This window comes from Macrobrachium rosenbergii, chromosome 12, assembly GCF_040412425.1.
Source record: "Macrobrachium rosenbergii isolate ZJJX-2024 chromosome 12, ASM4041242v1, whole genome shotgun sequence".
Taxonomy (NCBI): domain Eukaryota; kingdom Metazoa; phylum Arthropoda; class Malacostraca; order Decapoda; family Palaemonidae; genus Macrobrachium; species Macrobrachium rosenbergii.
Genome location: NC_089752.1, coordinates 66,485,605 through 66,505,182, shown reverse-complemented (window position 1 = coordinate 66,505,182; position 19,578 = coordinate 66,485,605). Strand labels below are relative to the sequence as shown.

The window sequence follows — 19,578 nt, the reverse complement described above, 5'->3', positions numbered from 1 at the left end:
GAAAGAGATAGCATCTCTCACCAAGAGGTTTCTCAAAAATCCGTCAGCATCCCGTCGGTCCCAGGAAAGAGTCCTCGGGTCTCTCCAATTTGCCTCAGTGACAGACCTGCTCTTGAAAGCCAAATTAAAAGACATAAACAGAGTGTGGCGGAGTCGAGCAAACACCAAGCTCAGGGACAAGGTCTCCTCTATCCCTCGGATCTTAAAGACAAGACTGCGGCCTTGGACCACAGTCAAGGGCCTGTCCAAAACAGTTCCGCTTCAGTTTCCCCCTCCGCACTAGTTATCCACACAGACGCTTCTCTAAGCGGCTGGGGGATATTCACCAAAACAGAAAGTACAGGGAACGTGGTCCACAATGTTTCAGCAGTTCCATATAAACACCCTGGAAGCCATGGCGGTCTTTCTAACGCTGAAGAAAATCCGCCCTCCCAATCGGATTCATATCAGGTTGGTGTTAGACAGCGCAGTGGTAGTTCATTGCATCAACAGGGCGGCTCCAAATCAGGTCGAGTAAACCAAGTGATGGTAGCTATCTTCTCCCTGGTGAACAAGCACGGTTGGCACCTGTCAGCCACCCACCTAGCAGGTGTCCGAACGTGGTGGCGGATTCCCTGTCCAGGACCACCCCATTGGAGACGGAGTGGTCCCTGGATGCGGAATCTTTCCAATGGATTTGCCGGGTTCCGGGACTCCAAGTGGATCTGTTCGCAACGGAGAGCAACTTCAAGCTCCCCTGTTACGTAGCCCCCAACCTGGACCCTCAGGCGTTCGCCACAGACGCAATGACAGTAGATTGGAACAATTGGGAGAGAATTTATCTGTTCCCTCCAATAAATTTACTGCTGAAAGTTTTACACAAACTAAGGACATTCAAAGGTCAACCAGCTCTAGTAGCCCCCTATTGGCCAAAGAGCAGTTGGTTCCCTCTCCTTCAGGAACTGGGCTTGCGGAGTCTTCGGATTCCCAAGCCCATTCTGACCCAGACAGTACAAACCAAGACTGTGTCAGCTTCCTCAAGGATTCAAGATGCCCTAGCTTTATGGACTTTATAAAGTTCGCAGCTCAAAAAGGAGCAAACATTGACCCTGTCAATACTCTGTTTTTAGAATCAGATAAAAGAGATTCTACTATTAGACAATATGACTCAGCAGTCAAAAAGTTAGCCTCCTTCCTGAAAGCATCTGAAGCCAAAATTATGACGACTAATTTAGGAGTTTCCTTCTTTAGGTCACTGTTTGAGAAAGGTCTGGCTCCCGCCACTATTACTACAGTCAAGTCGGCATTGAAGAAAGTATTTCTTTACGGCTTTAAAATCGACCTTACAGATTCCTATTTTTCATCCATCCCTAGAGCATGCGCTCGTCTGAGACCAGTATCACGTCCACATTCGGTTACTTGGTTTCTCAATGACGTCCTTAAGTTAGCATCAGAGTTGGATAACTTCCATTGCTCTTATCAGGATCTGTTAAGGAAAACCTTATTTTTACTTAGTTTGGCTTCAGGTGCTAGAATTTCAGAGCTGTCAGCTCTCACTAGAGGTGATAATTTTGTTAACTTCCTCCCATCCGGAGAAGTCCTCCTCTCCCCTGACCCTAGAGTTTTAGCTAAGAACGAAGACCCACAGGACAGGTGGTCTCCTTGGAAGGTGGTGCCCCTTCCTCAAGATCAATCTTTATGTCCAGTCCATACACTTAAATCTTACCTCTCAAGAACTCCACAGAGTAAGTCGGGTCCTCTTTTTTATCAGGGAGAAAGGTGGTACTCTTTCTCTTAATGGTATAAGGCAACAAATTCTGTATTTCATTAAACAAGCCAACCCAGACTCAGTTCCTAAAGTTCATGATATTCGAGCAGTGGCTACTTCTATTAATTATTTTCATAATATGGACTTTTCAGAGTTATCAAAATATACGGGTTGGAAATCACCTCTAGTGTTTAAACGCTACTATTTAAAATCACTCAAGCCCTGAAATATTCTACTATAGCAGTGGGAAGTGTCATCTCCCCACCTTAAATAATTATATCCTTTCCTTTTCCCCCCCGCCCGCCTACCTCATTTGCTTCTCTGCTTATTCTCCTGGTTGTTTATGCCTCACTGCCTAGCTCTTCATATTGAGATATTTGTATTTGATGATGGAAAACTGTAATCTGACTAGCCATAATTGTTTTCTTTGGGGTACTGGACAGTTTTTGTTTGGCTCCACGTACCCCGGATAATTGTGTGTGTTATTTTCATTAGTCTTGTCTCTTACGTGTTTAAGCCTAAGTTTACATATATAGTTTTAAGGTTGTTTTTCTTGTTCTATGCACATTTCATGTTTCACTACTTTTAAGTAATTTTAAGATTTTGAGGTTTTTTCCCCATCAGACCGGGGACCTCCAGTGTTTTGTAGTGTTAAGTTGATTCGTGTGCCTTAAAATTAAGTTACCTTACTTTTAAGTATTCTTGCTTCATGGAAGAGATTCCTTAATTAAAGTTATTTTCGTTACAATTTTGCTTTTTCTTCAGGTTACCCTCCTTTTTTCCAGTAGTAGCAGTCTTGGCATGATTCTCTATCACTATTTCACCGGCTGACACGGGACTGGACTCAGAAAAGGGATTTTGACAGAGGAAAATCTATTTCTGAGAAGGTCCCGTGTCACCCGGTGACCCTCCCTGTCTAGTCTAGTACTCCCCTACTTGCACATGCCAAGTCTGGGGTTAGTGCTAGCATGGAATGAAGTAGGTGGCGCTGGTGTCGCCGTCCTGGCGGGTGTTGAGTGTGGGAGCTGTAACGGCTCACTGCTCTTTTTACGGGGTTTTGATAAGGAGAGATCTTTCGAGTATATTTCCGTGGTAGTGGTATTTCACTCACCCTTCATTATACCGACGTCTTCTAAAAGACGATCGACTGGGGTAGTAACCCCAGCTTTCCTGAAAGCTCTTTTCTCTGGTATATCTAGCATTGTTATACCTAGAAATTCGTGCTGTAATGGAATTTCACCGGGTGACACGGGACCTTCCTCAGAAATAGATTTTTCCTCTGTCAAAATCCCTTTTCTTTTTATGCATTTTGTAACGCCCATGCACTTCATCAATGCAGAAAATAAAAATAAAATAATGACTAACTTATAAAACTAACATATAATCATCAACCACATCTGCTCTTTTATTTGTCTGAATGGCATTTCAGTCATTGGATGTTGATTCAACAGGAAGTTTTCTAATTTCAATGCTGATAGTTTCTTCTCTGTTTCTAAAGTCAGGAATCTTGACCAACTTCCAATTCCAAAGAGGGAGTCGAAGCGAGTCCAGGTTGGGTCAAGATATTTTTTTTTTTTTTTTTTTTTGCCTTTTATTGGAACATAGGGTTCCAGTGTAATTACAATAGGATTTTTTCTGATTTTTCAGAGAAAGTTGTCAGAGGAGGTTCCAGCGGTTGTCAACTGTGCCAAGTCGCTACCATCAAAGGGCCCAGTGGTACTTAAATCTTTAAAACTACTAGGCATAAAGATTGAAGTATAAAAAAAAAATAAATAAAGCTGAAAACCTTAAAAAGATATTATCAGCCTTTCATGGAGTCTATTCCTCCACCAATGGCACAAGTAAGAACCAACTCCCACATGTCTGCGTCCCTACCCTACCCTACCCTACCCCACAGGGGATGGCACAACATGACTAGAGTGGCCCAAGTGTAAGACAAACCCGCTTGCTAGGACTGAGAGTATTACAAGAATACAATCATCCCCACCCTAATCATGTTATGGGCAAACCAGATAGAATGCTGAGAGTCCTATCCCTACAACCAGACATCCCTGGAATCCATGGTCTGGCCCTAAAGAATAGTTCCACCTATGAGCTATCAATCTGATAACTCTCAGGTCCAAGAGCTACATAGTTCCCACTATTTAGCTTCAGATGTAAACCCAATCCCAGCTATATCTTTTCCTACTTATCAGGTCCAATAAATTTTAGTAAAAGTGGAAAATTCCACAAAATTAGTCTAAGGAAATATATAATAACATATGAGACTCTTGGACTCCAAACCCAGGAACAAATTCCTGGGGTTCAAGAGCGCCCTCACCACATCAAGGTGGTCCCATATGGAGGGGGGAAAGGTCTCAGGTGACAGAGCAAACTCTTCATCGAGGGCACGCTTTAGAGACCCAGAGAGAGCCAAGTCTCCTGGAGATCCTCGGTCTCCTCCACGGCTGGAAAGGAAGTCGGGTTAGGGTTGGTAGTCTCATCTCGCCCCAACGGAGATTCCTCCCCACGAGCGAGCAGAGGTCGTCCTGATTGCCAGCTCCTCAATGCCGACTCCCACCTGACAGAGCAAGCAAAGACAATGAAAGGGAGATTGCTCCCATAGAAGTGACGGTAAAGCGTGGAAGTTTCGCAGGAGGTGGGGAAGGAAAGAAGGTAGGAACTAGAAGGCTTAGCAACCAATGGTGTAGTCGGGGCGTTACCACCGGACAACACCTTGGGAGCTGCCTTCCTGTACTTCCTCCTCTGCGAGTACTTCACCCATTGCACTGGTGACCAGTCACAACACTTGTCACACTTATGCAACTGGTGCAGAGGACATGAGGGTCAACATCAAGAGAAGAGCAGTAATGGTCAGAGATCTTAAAGGTGGTACCAGGCCATTTGTGCTGACTATAGGCCTTACACTCCTTTGGCTTAGTTGATTTGTGGGTTTGCATACTGATATCACACAAACACAAGCAAAGCACAAGACAATATTTCACAAGCAGAAAGGTAACAATCCTACCAGGAAAGCAGACCAGAACAAAGGAATACGGCAGGCAGGGTAGAGGGAAACACAAGAGCTCTGCACAATGTGACAGCCTAATTGAATGCTTACTGGTCAGGTGGGAGGGACTCCCACCCGGCACCCAGTAGTTAACTACCTAACCACCTTGTTAAGAAGTTAAACAGCCTTGTCCAGCTACACTGAAACATATTCCTTGTGTAAAGACCAGCGGTTTGTATACTATATTGTGCAGGAACAAACATAAAACAAAAAAAGCTCTAAGTAGTCAAACACCTGCCACCCATCCCACACTGCATTCTCACCCCCCAACCAGGTAAACTCCTTCCCTTCTCTACCCACTTTCCAAAACAAATCTCTCTGGGTGAGTTCTTGTAAACAAACACCATTACTGCAACCCCCCTCCGAGGGTGCCCAGCCATCCAACTCCCCCACCTTGGGAACTTTTCCAGGTCTCCTAAACCTGCCAAAACCATTCCTCAGCCTCTTTATGAGTGTAAGCAATGTTACCAACATTTCCTTAGGCTGTGCAGCATTGTCATCCATTGGAGTGTTTTTTTTTTTTTTTAACTGATATATAAATCTTTGGTTCCTGGTCCAGTTGTGTCAGAGAATGTTGAATTCCAGATAATGAAGATCTGTATAACAGAGGGTCTACTACTGAATAAAAACTCAGTAGCAGACCCTCTTCTCAGCACTGTACTACTGTAGGTAATAGTGACCTAGGCTCCATTCAAATTCTGATTACTCCTCTTAATTTCCCTACCTTTTTATTTTCTTAAAATAGCATGGTGAACTCCAGTTTTCCAATATTCACTGTAAAAAAGCACACCAATACTTTCCTATATTCTGTTAACCTGTTAGAAAGTTTCACATACAACTGTTTGACAAATGACCTATGATTTTTGTTACATTACTCTGTACCCAGTTCATATGTCACTGATGTAGTTGTACCAGAACATCTAAATTAAGTAGCAAAACCTAAATGATGACCTAAAACCGGAAGATGAAACATAATAAAAAACTGAAAAGATACATAAAAAGTTGAAAACAGCTGTGGAAGCAATTACCTTTCATCATCATCATAATAATACAATAATAATATATGTCTTATTAAAAAGGATGGCTGTATTGTACGAATTTATCTCATACAGTATCTTTTCTATTTTCCTTATAATTCGCTTTTCGGGCTCAGTGATGTTGGTCAGCAACTGGCCGATATTCATATTGAAAAAAGGATAGTGTGTGGAATGCGGGAAGTCTTTTATCGAAATATCCAATTAGAAATCCTTCGTCGCCTGGATTCAAGTTCTACTTCAGGTACCGTCGACATGTTTCGACCAGCTCGTTGGTCATCCTCTGGATGTGGTTGAAAAAGATTTGGAGAAACAAGGCGCTTTTGTCGGTATTTACAGCACCTTGTTTCTCCAGATCTTTTTCAACCACGTCCAGAGGATGACCAAAGAGCTGGTCGAAACATGTTGACGGTACCTGAAGTAGAACCTGAATCCAGACGATGAAGGATTTCTAATTGGATATTTCAATAAAAGACTTCCTGTATTCCACACACTATCCTTTTTCGAAAATGAATATCGGCCAGTTACTAACCAACATGGCTGAGCCTGAAAAGCGAATTATAAGGAAAATAGAAAAGATACTGTATAAGATAAATTCGCACAATGCAGCCATCCTTTTTATAAGACCTGTTTAAGAGAGGGTCTCTTTCCTTCGAATAATAATAATAATAATAATAATAATAATAATAAATCACTTACAGGCATTTGCTCTCTACGGTCTCTAGGATGGGGCCCATCTCTTCCATCTGGTGCTCCTGCACCTCCACCTTCGGCTCCACCTCTTCTTGGGTGACGACGAATAGGTCCCTGAGGTCCAGTTTCTCTAGGATGACCAGTTGGGTAAGTAGCACCTGCTTCCTGCCCAACACCATCTACATTCTGCAATGTACAAACAAAATTTTAAATTTCTATCTTTATACTTGAGGAATCAAAAGAATTATAGCTGAGCTTTCATGCATCCCACCATGACCACATTAACAATTCCTCTGCAGAGAGAGAGAGAGAGAGAGAGAGAGTATGAGTATTCATGTCACAAGAATATTGTTATAAATTGTCAGTTTTCCATGACAGGTCATTTTTTTAATTAGGCCAAGGGGTAAAAAGAATGGAAGGGTTTCCTTCTTCCCACAGTATAAATGACATACAGTAACCAATTTTTTTCTTAGGTTTTCATGCATTATATATATTTTTATAATAAATTTTAAATTTTCATAATCAAATTTATTATTTGGATGTTTACCTATTCTCAAAGATAGGTTACACCTCTGCAAGTCAGCATTCAAACAAAAGATCAAATGGCTGACCTAACCCAGGATGATGGTTCAGTACACCTGTTCTCCAACAGATGTGTTTCAAATGTTTTAGTTCGTTAGAATTCCCCTTGCCACTAAGTAGTTCAGCAAGGTCTACTTTAACAGTAGGCAAGTATCCAAATAATAAATTCTTTTATGAAAACTTTTTTTATTGAGAGGTAGTGCAACTAGACAAAATCTGCTCAGCTAATCAAGCTAAAGGTTTCTTGCATGAAACCCAAAACATTCTGACCTGATCTTGGATCCTTTCTGGATCTTACTGCTACCTGAAGCTGGATTCTATTTAGGGAGCACGGCTCTCATAAGTGTGCAGTGAGGAGCAGCCTTAGGAGAAAACAGCTTCAATTCACCCAAAATGAAACAGAAGCATCATGAAGGGACCTTGTGCCAGGGTCCAAAATCTCTAAAAACGAGTCAACTAAAATAAAAAACCTTTATGATATAAAGGTACCGTGCGCTCCTAAACAATATATGTACTTTCACGCTCCCCAAAATATAAAAAACCGGGATTTCAGGCAAAAAGCCTAATAGACTGCTCCTTCTTCAGTCCAGGAAAAGACTTTCCCTGCTATTATTAGCAGACTAAGGACTTTACCATTTTTGGATGCGATTCTGTATCCTTAAGGTAGTGAGTGGCAAAAACCAAACAGCATTTCTACTGTGCCAAATTAATCACGTCCTCAAGCAACAAATTTATTATAAAACTAAATTAGGTCACAACCACCCTTACGTTATGAATGTTTACCTTCAATAAAGGTAAAAGGTATGCAACTAGTTCCTCATGTGCTAGCTTGATTAAATACATCACAGAAAACATCATGTTCTTTGACAAAGACGTTCTTGGTTTTATAAAGGTTAATCTTGCCTCTTCCAGTCTTAACCTATCTAAATAAATCTAATTGCACTGACAGCACAGAGAAGTGTTTCCTCTTCCTTCCCCATCAAAAATGTTAAAATCACAATTTATTTAAGTAAATATGATATTTTCATAATAAAATAAATTTTTGAACATACTTACCTGGTAGTTATATATATAGCTTAAGTCCCTGACGTCACGGCAGAATTTCAAAAACTCGCGGCAATCGCCGATCGGTAGTCAGGTGAACCACCTGTGCGCCCTCTACCCAGGTACCTGGAACCATTCCAACTATTCCTCAGATCTTCCATGCCCCTAGTCTCTAGAGGGGAGGAGGGTGGGAATTTAATTATATATAACTACCAGGTAAGTATGTTCAAAAATTTATTTTATTATGAAAATATCATTTTTAAACATCTAACTTACCTGGTAGTTATATATATAGCTGATTGACACCTTTGGTGGAGGGTCAAGAGACAGCCAACATCGTTGGAATTTGCTTAAGGGTTAATAAACCAACTTAAGGTCCTTACCTGGATTAAGGAAGCTGACTTCAATGAACTCCCCCTCATTATGTCTGCATTCCTTAAGAGATCCAGCGATCCACCCAGGGGGCTGAAAATCTCTAGGGGCTGTCAACCGGTGTATAACCTCTATGTGACTAGACCTCCTCTCAATACCCTTGTTCCGGGCGCTACCAAGGAACTTTCATCCCAATGATTGCGGAAGACTGCGTCCAGTCTTCACAAACAACCATAAAAATTCTCAATTCCAATGTAAGAAAAAGGGTATTGGTTTATGGGATTGTAGGGGTATTCCCCTCTCCCATTACTGAATTAGATGCTATAAACGGACCCAGCGTATAGCAATCTTCGTATAATGTCTGGACTTGTTTTAGATAGTGAGAGGCAAATACTAACTTGCTTCTCCAGAAGATCGTGTCCAAGATACTCTGCAGGGACCTGTTCTGTTTAAGAGCTACAGAGGTTGCTACTGCCCTGACCTCGTGCGTCTTTACTTTCAGAATCTTGTGGTCTATCTCTCTACATTCCATATGTGCTTCTTTTATCAACTGTCTGATAAAATAAAACAGAGCATTCTTTGACATCTGTACAGAGAGCTTTTTGACTGAGCACCAAAGCCCTTCTGAATTCCTTCTTAAGTCCTTTGTCCTATCCAGGTAGAGCCTTAGAGCCCTTACCAGGAATAGGACTCTCTCTCCCCCTGTTATGTCCGTTAGATTCGGAATCTCGAACGTTCTGGGCCAGGGTTGTGATGAGTATTCATTTTTTGCAAGGAAGCCTAGTTGCAGTGAGCAGATTGCCTTGCCTTGTCTAAAATCTATATTCTTGCTGAGAGCATGTATCTCACTAACTCTTTTCGCTGCGGCCAAACTGACCAAGAAAAGAGTTTTCATGGTGAGGTCCTTTAAAGATGTCCTCTGTAAGGGATCGAACCTACTCCCCATGAGGAACCTCAGGACCACGTCTAGGTTCCATGCTGGTGAGTTCTCTATATACAAATTTGGGTTACAGAGATATTGGAAGAGGACACATGGTTGTCCTTGCACCATCCTCTAGATACCTCCCACTTGGATTGGTATACCTTAATGATGGATAACCTCCTTGTTTTGTGATAGCGCCAGCTGCCTCCTTCCAAAAACTTCTAGCTCTTGTGAGTTTTCCGATAGTCCGAAGGCAGTTACTAGTAGCGCTTGTAGGTTTTGGTAATATCTTTCCAAGTGAGGTTGTTTGAGTAGATCTACTCTCTGAGGTAGGCTACTCGGGATGTCCACCATCCATTCCAGTACCTCTGTGAACCAATCTCTTGTCGGTCAGTAAGGGGCCACAAGGGTCATTCCGGTCCTCTCGTGTGACACAAATTTTTTCAGTACCCTGTGTATTATCTTGAAAGGGAAATGCATACACGTCCAAATTGGACCAGTCCATCAGGAACGCCGTCTATGTATGTCGCCTCGGAATCTGGTAAGGGAGAGCAGTAAGTTTCCAGTCTCTTCGTTCGCGTTGTGGCGAAGAGATCCATGCACTGACGTCCCCAAAGTCGCCACATGCTTCTGAAGACGTCTGATGTAGCGTCGATTCTGTTGAGAGGACTTGATTTTTCCTGCTCATAATGTCTACCCACACATTTTTCTCCCCTTGAATAAAGCGGGTTATTAGTTTGACATTCTTCTCCTTTGCCCAGAGAAGAAGTTCTCTTGCTATCTCGTATAGAGATCTGGAGTGAGTGCCCCCTTGTTTGCTAATGCAGGCCAACGCTGTCGTGTTGTAGGCGTTGACCTGCACCTCTCTGTTCTCCACTGTGTGTTAGAACTCCCTGAGAGCTAGAAGGATTGCAGTTAGTTCCTTCTGGTTGATGTTTCACTTCTCCTGCTCTCTGGTCCAGGAGCCCGAAACTTGTTCTTTCCCTAGTGTTGCTCCCCAATCTGAATCCGACGCGTCGGAGAACAACACTAGGTCTGGGTTCCTCTGATGTAGAGAAAAGGCCCTCCTGGAGCTTGACGGGGTCGTTCCACCACTCTAAATACGGCCTTATTGGTTCCGAAATGGGGATGCACTTGGTCTCCAGTTCTATTTCCTTGTCCCAGTTCTGATTTAGATGAAACTGTAACGGGCATAGAATCAATCTTCCAGAGGAAAATAAACTGTTCTAGCGAGGAAAGGGTCCTCAGCAGACTCATCCATTCCCTCGCCGAGCATGTCTGTCTCTTTAGAAAGTCCTAAAACTTTCTTAAGGCTTGTCCCGTTCTTGCAACAGAAGGAAAAGCCCGAAAATCCTGACTCTGAATCTTCATCCTAAGGTACAGAACCTCTTGGGATGAGATCAGCTGAGATTTCTCTCTGTTTATCAGTAGACCTAATTCTTCGTATACCTGAATCGTGGTCTGAAGATCCTCCAGGCAGCGTGTGTGGGAAGGAGCTCTGAGGAGCCAGTCGTCTAAGTACAAGGAGATTCCGATGTCTCTCGTGTGAAGAAAAAACCTGCTACATTGGCAATCATCCTTGTGAAAATCTGTGCTAGACGCTTGATGCCAGTGCATCTTGCGTCCTGAGCTACCTCCATGTCTTGGCTTCTAATAGCTTGACGCTTGACGTCCTGACGTCCAATGCCTTGACGCTTGACGTCATGGTGTTTCACTCCTAGATGCTTGACGCCAGTGCATCCCGCGTCTAGAGTTTCATTTTCACTACGTTCAGCGTCTTGAACCTCTGGACGTCTAGAAGCTTTAGTTGGATGTCTGTTATCCTTCTTCTCTCTACCTGGTTGTCACGCTTGCACCAGAGAAGACAAAGTCTGCTGCATATTTTGCAGTAAAGCTATCTGCGGGGCTTCCTGCTGTTGGGGACATGCTGGGGAAGCCTCAAGTACGGGAATTATTTCCTCCTCATCGTCAATAATGGATCGTGGAGAGGGTTCAGCAGACGAGTACCAATCCGAAGGAGGAAGAGGAGGATGTACGGAAGGCAGCACAGCGTCCACCACGCTCTTGCTGCCTGGTATCCTGACTAAGCAGGACTTTCTACGTTTTCTCTTAGTAGGAGAGCTACCCTTGGAGCTGGAAGGGAAGAGCTCCGGGCTGCTCCCGTGGCTACAACCTGGAGCCTGTGAAGTCTTATCATGACGTCCCTCAATAGGGGGTAACTTCCTCTTGAGAGGTCTCGACTCCGACGCCAGACGGCAGCCCCGTCTGCTTAGGCCAAAAGAGAGAGCCCGAAACTGGAAAAAAACTTTTCCCGTGGACGAAACTCAGAAATTTCTTGAAGTTCGGGTGCAAGGGGATGTGAAAGCACGCATCCTGGAGGTCCAGTGAGGCCAACCAGTCGTGCTGTCTGACCGCTGCTAGAACCGATTTATCGTTTCCATAGCGAACTTTGTTTTCTGCACAAGGAAGTTGAGTGCACTCACGTCTAGCACCGGTCTCCAACCCCCCGAGCATTTGGGGACCAAGAATAACGGATTGTAGAATCCCGGGGATTTCGGATCTTGAACTCTCTCTATGGCCTCCTTTTGCAACATCAAAGACACTTGTTGCTGTAGAGCCTTTGCCTTGGTTCTGTCGTTGCATTTGGCAGAAAGGTCTATTGGTCTTGCTGCTAGAGGGGGTCTCCTCAGGAAAAGGATCTTGTATCCCTCTTAGAAGCCCTTTGTTGGCGAACGGTTGAGCTTCAGACTGTCATTCAGTGTGCGGAGTTCAATTTCCGCGGCCAGCTGATGAAGAGTTAGAGGAATTTATTTCTGGTGATAGAAATTCATTTCTCGCTATAATGTGGTTCGGATTCCACAATAAGCTGTAGGTCCCGTTGCTAAGTCACCAATTGGTTCTTAGTCACGTAAAATAAGTCTAATCCTTCGGGCCAGCCCTAGGAGAGCTGTTAATCAGCTCAGTGGTCTGGTAAAACTAAGGTATTTTTTGACTGGACGTGACCCCATTAGCCAGGAAAGAGCAAAGATGGGCCCTCTTCTTCAGGATTCCCGCTGAGAAAAGCGCAGCTAATTCGTTGGAACCATCTCCGAGTCCTTTATCCATACACGACATCAGATATATGAGTTCTTCGATGTCAGTCGTGTTGAATAATTCCATCTTCCTTCCTAAAGCTCCCAGGGTCCAGTCCAGAATTAAAGACCTCAAAGGCCTTAAAAATTCCTTTGAGGGGGTGGTCCAACTCTGATGTTGACCAACAAAACTTCGTTTTCCCCATGGCCACTCGACGAGAAGAGTCAACAAGATTCTTCTCCCTGGGAAGAGGCAGGTATTCGAGGCCGAACGATTCTCTAGTTTGATACTAAATGCTAGACCTTGAAGCTAGTTTGGTTGGAGGAAAAGCAAAGGCTGTCTTTCATTGTTTCTTCTTTGAAAGCATCCACTCCTTCATAACTTTAAGCGCTCTCTTGGACGAGCGGGGCAAAACCATCTTCGTAAATGCTGCCCTCTTACATGCCTTTCCAAGAGTAAATTCTGAAGGTGGGGAACGAGGAGCAGTCGGGATAAATTTCTCTGGAAAACTTCCGAAGATAGCTTCATAAGTCTTTTCAAGTCTGATGAAAGGTGATGGCCTTTTATATGGTCTTCGTCGAAAATCTCTACAATAGGATCCACAGGAGAATGTGGGATATCATCATTCTCTCTTTCCGATTGTCCGAAGACCGAAATAGCGACGCCTTTCAAAATATTATCATGACGCTCGGCGTCCTGGCGTCCAGTCTCTTGACGCCTGGCGTCTTGGCGTCCATTTTCTTAAAGCTTAACGTCTTGGCGTCCAGTCTCATGACGCTTGACGTCCTGGCATCCAGCTTCTCGACACTTGACGTCCTGGCGTCCAGCTTCTCTACGCCTGACGTCCTGGCGTCCAGCTTCTCGACGCCCGACGTCCTGGCGTCCAGCTTCCCGACGCCCGACGCCCTGGCGTCTAGCCTCTTGACGCTTGATGTCTTGGCGTCCAGTTTCTTGACGCCTGACGTCCTGGCGTCCAGCTTCTCGACGCCCAACGTCCTGGCGTCCAGCTTCTCGACACTCGACGCCCTGGCGTCCAGCTTCCTCCTGGCGTCCTGGCGTCCAGACTTCTAACGTTCGCTGTCCCGCCAAACCTAGAGGTTATTTGAGAACTGGCCGCCTGTGCGACATCGGTCAAAAGCTTCCTCAGGTTGACGTTTGCTGGTGCATCTGAACTGTGAGAGCTTTTTTTTTTTTTTTGTAATCCGTTTCTGGATGCTTGACGCCAGTGCATCCTGGGAAGCGTCAACAGGTACGCTCGAGGGGACGACTGCTCGGTAGCTAAAGCCTCTCGCTTCCCTTCGTCTGTCGACATTCCTTCTCACAGGGGTTGGTGAGCTTGGAAGAGGTCTCGGACTAGGAGCACGACAGGACCGAGCGGTCGCAACCTCCACTGCACTTGCACTAACAACACATTAACACTTGTATTTTTTAGATCTCTTATTGTCAATCACATATTATCCCTGTCTTCTGTGAGGGATTTTACCTGTTGGCTCAGGGCCTGAATGGCAGCCATCATATCTTTAAGTGTTGGGTCCTTACCTGTTTCAGTAGGGGGTTCAGAGACTACCATTACGGGAGAAGGATCAATAGTGTAGTTAGCGAGGGGAAAAGAAATAACTATTCCCTGGGTATCTCTAGAAGAGTGAGACATAGTACTCTTGGCTCTTCTGAGCCGGTCTTTCAAGCTTTCTCACATATAAACTGCCTATAATAAATCCATTCCCATTCTTCACACATACTGAGTGGGGATCCAAGGAGACTTTAGCAAGCCGCTTGCATCCCCACACACACATTCTCACACTCGATGAAGAGTCAGACATGTAAGAAATTCCAAAAGCAAATCCAAAAAACAAGCGAAAGCCAAGCCAAAGTGTACTTCACCAAAATAAGTTGCGAAAAAACACGGGCTACGAGCGAAATTCCATCGATGTTACCGGCACAACGGCAGGGAAGATCTGAGGAATAGTTGGAATGGTTCCAGGTACCAGGGTAGAGGGCGCACAGGTGGTTCACCTGACTACCGATCGGCGATTGCCGCGAGTTTTTGAAATTCTGCCGTGACGTCAGGGACTTAAGCTATATATATAACTACCAGGTAAGTTAGATGTTTAAAAATTGTATTTTCCCTAACTATACAAACCTGAGGTCCTTCACATTAGGAATTACATACGGCGAAGCAGGACACGGCCATTAAACTCCTCAGCAAGGTGGTTAGGCAGTATCTACCATCAGGTAGGCGGGAATACCCGCCTGCCCGCATGTAAACATTCCAGTTTGCCTTTTGACCCAAGTTCAGATTGATGGGTGGCATGAAGCGGGCATAAAAATGTAATGTAAAGGACCTCAGGTTTGTATAGTTGGGAAAAATACAATTTACTCTTAAAAACTGTGATTTGTTCCGACACGATATACAAACCATCCATCCTTTACATTAGGAGACTCACTGGTTGGAGGGAGGAATCTGAGTGTCTCTCTTGAACTGATTGGAGTTCTACACACCTGGGCTACTCTTCCTGGTCGAAAGAGCGAGGAGGAGTACCGTACCTCTGACATATTGATCGGAGTGTAGGAACTGCAAGCTTAAATGTCAGATGCTGGACCTTTCCGCAGGAGTGAGGAAACGTAACTCATACGAAATAGGCTGGGAAGAATCTGAGATTTGGAGGCAGTAGGGAAAACCCAAGACAGGGTTTTCCTTATTGCCAGTCTCTCCTCCCTCCCCTTGCTAGAGGAAGGAGTGGAATTGCTTCTATGATTCTAGAAGAAAAATAGAATGGGTGCTCAACGTGTAGTCTTACCGCATCAGACGCCAGATCCAGCAAGTATCAGTTTGAGTCCTATTCTCATCCCGAAGGAGGAGAAGTAGGAGGACGAGGAAGGAGGAGGAGAGGCCAGTCACTCTCGGTATCCTTCTCACTTCTAGAACCAACACCTTAGGCAAGATGCTACTAGTCCTCTTGAAGGAGCCAGGTAAAAAAACACAACTTGTTGAGCAGCCACCACAGGACCAAGGAAAAAAGGTTCCAAGGGCCTGTGGGCAAGAACACATGAAGAAGACAAGAGTGGTCTATGAGACCACATCTTGCTTCAAGACCAACAGAAACTTCCGAAATAAGAGGGATGGACCAAGCCACTGACTTTGTGAGCTCTTGGGTGGAAAGTACCAGTATCGTCGTTGCCAGCTGCTGAGTACAGTACCTCCTTCGATCGCTTCAAGAAGCCAGGGAAAAGATGTGTCCTTAGACTCTTCTTCCTTAGGAGAGATGGTACTAGCAAAAACATCGACAACATCCAAGTTAGGAATGTCAAGCCTTTTCGGAAAGTACCACAGCTCCCTAATAAGACAAGGTAACGATTGATCTGGATCATCGATACAAAGCCCAAGGAGGAGGGGAACAAGAAGTACTCGAACCCGACAATAGCTGCCGATGGATTCGGAGTCCACTTACGACATCCGAGGAGCCGAGGTATTGATCCTCTTCACCTGTTCTTCCATCTTCTATGCCAAGGCCGGAGTGAGATGAGAGATTGTCCAAAGAGGGCACATATCTGTCTGACGACTCTTGTAAAGGCACGTACAGAGCACAACACAGGAACCCTAAACGAAAGTCACATGCCACCCAGGGAACGGTTTCCTGGGACAGCAAGATAGAAGAAGTTTCTCATTGGTAGCTACATCTCGACTGAGGAGAAAAAGGCTACTTCAGATAGAAGACTAGGTCGCAAGGGCATACGTTCTTCACAACTGAAATGGAGAGAAGCAACCCTCGGTGGAGAAGACGAGGAAGTACAGACTTGAAGAGCGACTCCCACCAGAGAAGAAGTTCCGTTAACGACACCAACTAGCGAAGACGGATCCAGTCCCTGGGACAATGTTGTCGCTTGGCGAGAAAGCCTATGCTTGCAAGGAAAGCTGGAGGGTCTCCCAGTCCTGAACACACACAGATGTACTGCCTGAAGAACTGCTTCTTCTGTGTGGCTGCTGCAGGAGGTTGGGCCAAGCAGAACTCTTCTTGATGCCTCAGAAGCAGGGCTATTATGTCAGGTGAAAGGCGAAGTCTTACAGCATTTGTCTGTAACTAGGGATGAGCAATACTTGTGAACCCCTAGCGAAACAGACAAATATGGAGGGAAAAACGTAGATATCGACTTTTCCCAAAAAGACAGCATGCCTCACTGTAGCGGCCCATGAGTCTGGTACAAAGGAGCAAGAAAACTATTGACTTTGTTGTGCCAGGAGGCAAGAGAAAGACGGTAGGGATCTCTCAGTTGAGCAGTCTCTTCGTGAATCCTCGTGAGGAAAAGAGTGACGAGCATGTTCCGTCCCGATCACTCCAACCCGAGGCCAGGTTCGCCTACCAATACATCCCCACCGGGAATGTATCTGGCTAATTGAGCTATCGAGTGCACTACAGAACACTCAAGTACCTGCAAATGTCGACAGATGACACAGGAGGAAAAAACTATTCCCTCTTGTTTGTTGACGTATGCCACTACTGTGGTTTTTGCTGTTCAACGAAACCAGTGAGTGTCACAAAACTCATCCTGAATTCTCGGCAGGCCAAAAAGCTGCCTTGAGTTCAGGATGCTCATGAGAAGGTACTAATCGTATCGGTCACACACCTTCAAGGCAAAGTCTTAACAGTGTGCGCCTATTCCTCGATCGGTGAATCCGGAAGTAGGCACACAATGTGAGGAAAATATGCAAGCATATTCAAAGGTTCCTTCAATCAAGCATTAGCCTAACTCTTTCCTCATACTTCAAAGAGGATAGAAGGATGGAGGACTAGAAGCAGACTTCCTTCATTCTCCACCATGGGGAAGCTTCTGCAAGATGACAGGATAATGAGACGATTAGCTCTACCCAGGCTGGCATTTCCCGAATCGGGAGCACGGGAGAGGAAGTGGGATGGAAGTTTGATGAAAAAAATTGCTGAGACCAAAGGGAAATAGATACTTCTCCTGAAGAAATCCAGTCCCAGGTCTTGGCAATGGCCATGCCAGGTCTAGAGACTCGATAAGTATCATTTCATCCAGGTATCTGAAGTCTGCCCGTTCGATACTTCTTTCTCTCTTCCCTTCTGCCCTCCTCCCTTATGGAAAAGAGGGTAGAAAGAGACAGTTATGCACACATTCCCAGAAGGGAAGAAGAGGGCTGTGTGCTCCACAATCTTCTTCCAAAGCCTGAGACTTCTTAGGAGTCGAGGGGAACTGGCTTGAACTTAAGGTAAAGCCGAGATGACTATACCCCAAAGGTCTTGGCCATTGTCCAAAGGACAAGGCAGTTCCTTGGTACGAACCTTGATTACCGTGGTATCTGGCAAATCTCTGAAAGAGAACAGAACCAAGTAAAGGTTCATTCCTAAGGGTTGAGCCAACTTGGGACTTACGAAACAGGAGATCTGAATTAGGACAAAGTCCTTCTTGGCACCAGAATTGCCCACAGATCGCCGTCATAGGAAGACTGACCCCCAGACAGGACCAGTCTCCAGGAGGCAGGGTTCTTTCCAGGAATGGTCGTATCCAAGTAGAGAAAGCCTAAATGTGAAGGATCGTGGATCCATCAGGAGACTGTCTGGAGGATTATTACTATTATTATTATTATTATTATTATTATTATTATTATTATTATTATTATTATCATTAAAAGAGTTTAACCAGACCACTGAGATGACTATCAGCTCTCATAGGGCTGGCCAGAAGGATTTGTATGAAATGACAGGTCTAGGCTAGAAGCCTAGCACTGGGACCAAATAGGTCACTCGGTAGTGATGAATGAATGAATGAAAATGAAATTAAAAGCCGCAAAAAGGCATATGTTTTCATACTGGAACACACACACACAATAAATACATTTATACTCATGTTTCCATATATACTCACTAAAAAGGTATATTAACCCTTTAACGCCAAAGCCCTATTTTCAAAAACGTCTCCCGTATGCCGGCGGCCTCCGAGAGGTAGCGCCGAAGCGGAAAAAAAGTTTTTTTCAAAAAATCACAGTGCGCTTAGTTTTCAAGATTAAGAGTTCATTTTTGGCTCCTTTTTTTGTCATTGCCTGAAGTTTAGTATGCAATCATCAGAATTGAAAAAAAATATCATTATCATATATAAATATTGGAATATATGACAGCAAAAAAAAAACTCGTATATAATTGTATACAAATCGCGCTGTAAGCAAAACGGTTAAAGCTAATGAGTTAATATTTTTTAGCTGTATTGTACACTAAATTGCGATGATTTTGGTATATAACAGATTGTAAAACGATTAAAGCAACACAGAGAAAATATTATCACAAAATGATGCATGAACTCGTAACGTGCGGACGTAAAAAAAAGTTTTTATCACAAAATGATGCATGAATTCGTAACGTGCAGACGTAAAAAAATTTTTTTTTCAAAAATTCACCATAAATCGAAATATTACGCTAGAGACTTTCCAATTGTTTCAAAATGAAGGAAATTGATTGAATATTACTAGACTGTAAGTTTTTTAGCTTACAATTGCATTTTTTTACCATTTCGATCGAGTTAAAGTTGACCGAAGGTTGATTTTTTCTATTTATCATTATTTATATGAAAATATTTCAAAAATGGTAAAAGCTAAAAGCATGATTTATTTTTTGTTGTATTCTACATGAAATTGTGCACATTTTGATGTATAATGCTTTATGTAACGAATAATATAAAACGGCGAAAAAATTACGACAAGGTGACTCAAGAAATGCTAGGATTTTTAGCGGAGTTTGCACGCGCGGATGGAAGGAAAGTTTTTTTCAAAAATTCACCATAAATCGAAATATTGTGCCGGAGACTTTCGTTTGTTGCAAAATGAAGGTAAAGGATTGATTGTTACTAGAATGTAAGAATTTTGGCTTACGACTGCGTTTTTCGAGCATTTCGATCGAGTCAAAGTTGACCGAAGGTTGATTTTTTTCTATTTATCGTTATTATATGAAAATATTTCAAAAATGGTAAAAGCTAAAAGCATGATTTATTTTTTGTTGTATTCTACATGAAATTGCGCACATTTTGATGTATAACACTTTATGTAACGAATAAT

At 43.7% G+C, this 19,578-nt stretch overlaps 1 protein-coding gene across 3 annotated transcripts in view; it reads right to left on the bottom strand.

The window, feature by feature from the left end:
* Nucleotides 1–19,578, bottom strand: part of Psn (presenilin) — a 262,797-nt gene that overhangs the window by 162,663 nt on the left and 80,556 nt on the right. For all 3 annotated transcript variants that reach the window (XM_067112302.1, XM_067112301.1, XM_067112303.1), the window contains exon 2: nt 6,530–6,709. In XM_067112302.1, coding sequence (XP_066968403.1) covers nt 6,530–6,709 — 180 coding nt within the window. The remainder of the gene's footprint in view (nt 1–6,529; nt 6,710–19,578) is intronic.